General features: G+C 40.9%; 1 protein-coding gene across 3 annotated transcripts; it reads right to left on the bottom strand.

The window, feature by feature from the left end:
- Positions 1-266: 266 nt before the first annotated feature.
- On the bottom strand, positions 267-3,230 carry LOC148842160 (cation/H(+) antiporter 15-like). 3 transcript variants are annotated; one of them, XM_088956936.1, is made up of 4 exons: positions 2,867-3,230; positions 2,591-2,692; positions 1,709-2,445; positions 267-1,600 (listed from the first exon to the last, which is right to left on the bottom strand). In XM_088956936.1, the coding sequence occupies exons 3-4, from the start codon at positions 2,351-2,353 to the stop codon at positions 506-508; spliced, it is 1,740 nt and encodes a 579-aa protein (XP_088813062.1). In that variant the 5' UTR covers positions 2,354-2,445; positions 2,591-2,692; positions 2,867-3,230; the 3' UTR covers positions 267-505. The 3 variants fall into 3 exon arrangements, with proteins under 3 accessions (XP_088813062.1, XP_088813061.1, XP_088813060.1); XM_088956935.1 differs by having other exon boundaries at positions 1,709-2,692; positions 2,863-3,230; XM_088956934.1 differs by having other exon boundaries at positions 1,709-2,692; positions 2,867-3,226.
- Between the last annotated feature and the right edge of the window lie 1,092 nt (positions 3,231-4,322).

Genomic DNA, 4,322 nt, shown 5'->3' with positions numbered 1-4,322 from the left:
TAAAACAATGTTTTTCAAAATCGGACCGGACTGGATGGTCAGATCGAAAATAGGGAACCAGTCACTGACTGGTTCCATTTAACCCCAAAACCATTTTTTGACCAAAAACCATTGATTTGGTCGCGAATTGTTGACCCAAACGGTCGAATCATCAAACCATTTGACCCGGGAATGATTCTTGGCCACTTTTTTGGGGTTTTTAATGAAACTACCGAACTGTACGTATTTGTATCTGTAATTGTACCCCTTCCAACTGAGCCTAATGATTTACACAAATTTCTAACTTCATTTCCATTTTAATTTCCGTTTTTCTTGCTGAAATAAAGTTTCTCCCCTTTTCCTCAGGATACCTGTTCTCTCTCTATTTATGAATTCATCTAAATACCATCTATCCAAATCTAGAACACACACTTTGATCAATCTATGGGCAGAAAGTTAAATACAGAGAACTCATTAAGACCTACCTGATTTGATTATCTATCGACCAGATTCCCATCTAACTAAATCACAGCGCTGCTTGGACAACCAATACAGAGAACTCACTATCTGAAAACTCTGTTGACGCAAGTGTGTCGCCGAGCACCCCAAGCTCTGTATTCTCAGTCCAATCTGCCATAGCTCCATTGTGCGCCCTGCACGTCCCATGTCGTCTCCCCACCATCATAAGTTGGTGGTCACTCTTTAGAGATCGAATTAAACTAAAAGCTTGATCCATATCATCCACAACCTCCTCACGGATCTGGGAAACTTCATTGTTGATGTTCTTAAGTTTAAATTCGTATAGAAGTGAGTCGTCGAGATGTCTATCCCTGTCATTCTCCTTGTCGTTCGAAAGTAGAAACCTTAAGATGGTGACACTCAACCCCGGGTGTGTGGACATTCGACTGCACAACGCTAGTGTCTCACGGTCATCCGCTCCGCCCAAGAATATGAGAAGCACGTTGTAAGAGTAGTGTCCACGCCCGGCGGGACGGGAGTAACTTCTGTAACTACTGTGATCGACAAGGAGCCCCACCGAGCAGGGTGCTCCGGCCAGTACGTTGTGGGTAAGGCTAGATATGGCAGCACCACTCATTATGAGGTCGTTCTTGTAGAAAGGCAAGAGAATTAGAGTTGCCCTATTGGCATGAGCTAGCCAACAAATATCCTCGTGCACGGTTTTACAGGGGGTGATCACGGTGAGAGGCTGAACGTTGACAGTCCCATTTGAGCAGACGGAGTACTTGTTAAAGGCACGCACGATTTGATCAGAGGTGGTGGGTTTACAGGTGTCCCAGTTGTCAATGGTGCTGGGGTCGGCTACCACAGGAAGAGATCGGCCAACCAGCTCGACCAGGTGGAGCACATAGGCATATATTGGGCTGTTTTGGGTTGGATGGAAAGCTTCAATGACGGAGATGATGGCATTGACGCTTTTCTCGTCGGTGATGCAGGCAACGATTCGAAGTTCATGGTTGGTTCGTGCAGTTTGGATTGTTCCTGCTGCGTCTATCCCAAAATACCTAGGAGGCTTGTAGAGGGTTGTCAGCACGGGCATTATTAGGGCTGTGACCAGGAGGGAGGACAGTACCAATATGGTCAGACATTCGTCATCAATGATCTGCGTACACAGTGCATGAAATTAAATTAATCCACGAATGATGAATCAGTAGCTAATTATAGTTAGATTGAGAATAACCAAATTGTATTAAAGAAATTTGAGTATCACCTTTCTTGTTCTCCACTGTATGAACACAGTTATGTTGATGAGGCCCTTGATATTCATGATAAGAGCGAGGGAGAAGGAATGCTGAGTGTTGAGTTTGCAAGAAATCATCGTACCCACCACCTTCCCTACATGTGCAAGCAACATGATGAATTGCAGGCAGGCAAAAGTGGTGTGGTTTCGTATCTTGAACAGATCTGTGTACAAGCCACAACGAAGGAAGAAGAAGGGAAGAAGAATCTCTGTGATTATGGTTTCAGCCTTTTGGACGAGGGTTATCCCCAGTGATGAGCCCTCCGGTATAACTATCCCTAGGACAAGAGCCCCAGTGACAGGAGACAAACCTATAAGGTCGGAGACGAATCCCGTAGCCACCGCTCCGACTAGTATAATCACAATGTAAGATTGATCCACTTCTCCTCCGATACGAATTCTCTTGATAATCCACATTATGCACGGCCGTAGAACGTGGGTTGCACAGATGATAAATGCAGACAAAGACAGGATTACTCCAAATGAGTCTGTCAAGTTTCTCTGGCCAGTAACTGTAACAATTGTTATGAAGACCCATCCGATCATGTCGTTCACCATTGCACAGGACATTGCAAGCTTGCCCAATTCGGAGGTGAGGAGATTGAGTTCGTCCATTGCGTGAGCAGTAGCAGGGAAGGCACTGATGGACAGAGTTAGAGAAAAAAACACCAGAAACGATGCATCGTTGGGTATTGGGAGAAATTCCTCTAGGAAGACGGCGGCGGTAGAAACCAGCATGAAAGGAAGTAACAAGCATGACAAACCAATCTTCAATGCCCTTCTACTAGGTTTCAATATTAAATTCGAGTCCATTTTCACACCAATCAAGAAGAACATGTACATCATACTTACCTCTGATATTGTATTCAAAACAACTCCTTCCCTCTCAGGAAACACCACATTCCTAAGCCTCTGGTTGCGCCCTAAGAAGGTGGGTCCCAACATTATACCACCCTTTTGGAGCAGGATCATGATCATCACATAAATGCCAACAAAAAAAAAAAAGCTATTATTGTTTGTTTCATGAGATTTCATATTATATTACAATGAATTTATTTATTTTAATTTAGAAGAGGAGGGTGGAAATCGTGTAATCGATGGATGAGGATGTCGGAAAAGCTTACTTACGATCATGCTGGCGATGAATTTGGGTTGTCTGAGAGGGCTGAGGAGAAAGTGGACTACACGGCTGACCACGACAAGCAGGAAGACCTGAACAATCAAGGTGGGTAACGTGTAATTCAGAGGATTTTGTCCGCCCCAAATCCCTTTGGAGTGGATTCTTGGATCTCCTGGTTCACACACCATGCCTTGTAAAGGCGTAAAATCCAATTTAAAGTGGTCTGTTTGATTTTGGGAACCCATCTTCTCCCCCTCCTCTCCTTTCGTCCCTGGACGAAGGATATAGCCCGACGATGAGGAGAGGAGGAGGCGGTGGTGGTGGTGGTGGCGGTGGCGGGAGGAAGCGCAGAGAGGAAGAGAGCTTTGGTCCATGATTCCGTGGTCTAAGGGAAGGGCCCTAAATACTTTGAACTTGTCTTCAAGCACTCCGGATTTCTTGGTTATGAGCTTACGACCAATAGCCGTTATTTTCGTTGGAAAATTTTAAAGATGAATGAATGGTCGGTTGGATCGGTTTACTAGTTTTTTTTTTTTCAACAGATCCTACCTGCTCTCATTATCTTAAAATTAAATCGATCCTCTATTAAGTAAAACCGATTCGATGGTTTAGGTCGATGGTCTGTTTGGGTCGGTTTTGATTTAAATATATACATTTTTGAAATAAATATTTCAACTTTAAATATATATATATATATATATATATATATATATATATATATATATATATATATATATATATATATATATATTTCAAAAATATATATATTATATATAATATTTCAGAATATATTTTCTGAAAATATATTTAAAACTGATTTATACATATTATATATAATATTTCGGTGAGAATATATTTATAGATATTCGGTTTGTTTCAGTCATGTGTAAAAATCAAAACTGAACCGAATTATCGATTTATCCATCTTTCTACTCCGAAACTGACCGGTAATGAAGAAAAACCAACTAAATCAGGTTAAACCGGGCCAGGTTGATCAATTTGGTCGATTTAGTTGATTTGAATTTATTTGTGAACAGCTCTAATTAAAATAACTCGATACATATGTGGGGGTCCAACAAATCAACGTATATTATGTTGGGTGAGCAATTCGTTTCTACATATTTAAACGGTGTCTTTAAAAGAGAATCTTCAGAGGCGGGATTTGACAGTGTAACAGCCTAACAGGTATCATGTCAGGTAAGAAAGAAGAAATAAATCAATTAAAACCTCTCACCAAAAAAAGGGTAAAATATAAAAACCTCCCCTAAAGTTTATGACAATCTTAAATACTTCTCCTATAATTTCCTTTTAACAAATACCTCCTGAATTTTTCAGAAAATTGACAAAAACCTCCCTTATATCCCTTGTGATGCACCAGTTTTTTTTCAAATACACATTCTACTCTTTTATAAATTGTTTTACATACAAAATTACTGAAATAATCCCATTTTAACTCAACAAAAA

This window comes from Nelumbo lutea, chromosome 8, assembly GCF_056320005.1.
Source record: "Nelumbo lutea isolate HS-2025 chromosome 8, American lotus-T2T, whole genome shotgun sequence".
NCBI classification, from domain to species: domain Eukaryota; kingdom Viridiplantae; phylum Streptophyta; class Magnoliopsida; order Proteales; family Nelumbonaceae; genus Nelumbo; species Nelumbo lutea.
Note: the sequence above shows the minus strand (reverse complement) of the source record. Positions and strands in the feature narration are given on the sequence as shown.

Bases quoted from the DNA above. Each gene is read 5' to 3' on its own strand.
- LOC148842160 (XM_088956934.1), bottom strand. From the start codon at position 3,103: ATGGGTTCCCAAAATCAAACAGACCACTTTAAATTGGATTTTACGCCT. The intron at 2,693-2,866 runs GTAAGTAAGCTT...CTGCTCCAAAAG, and splicing joins AATTCATCGCCAGCATGATC to GGTGGTATAATGTTGGGACC. The intron at 1,601-1,708 runs GTGATACTCAAA...CTGTGTACGCAG, and splicing joins TACAGTGGAGAACAAGAAAG to ATCATTGATGACGAATGTCT.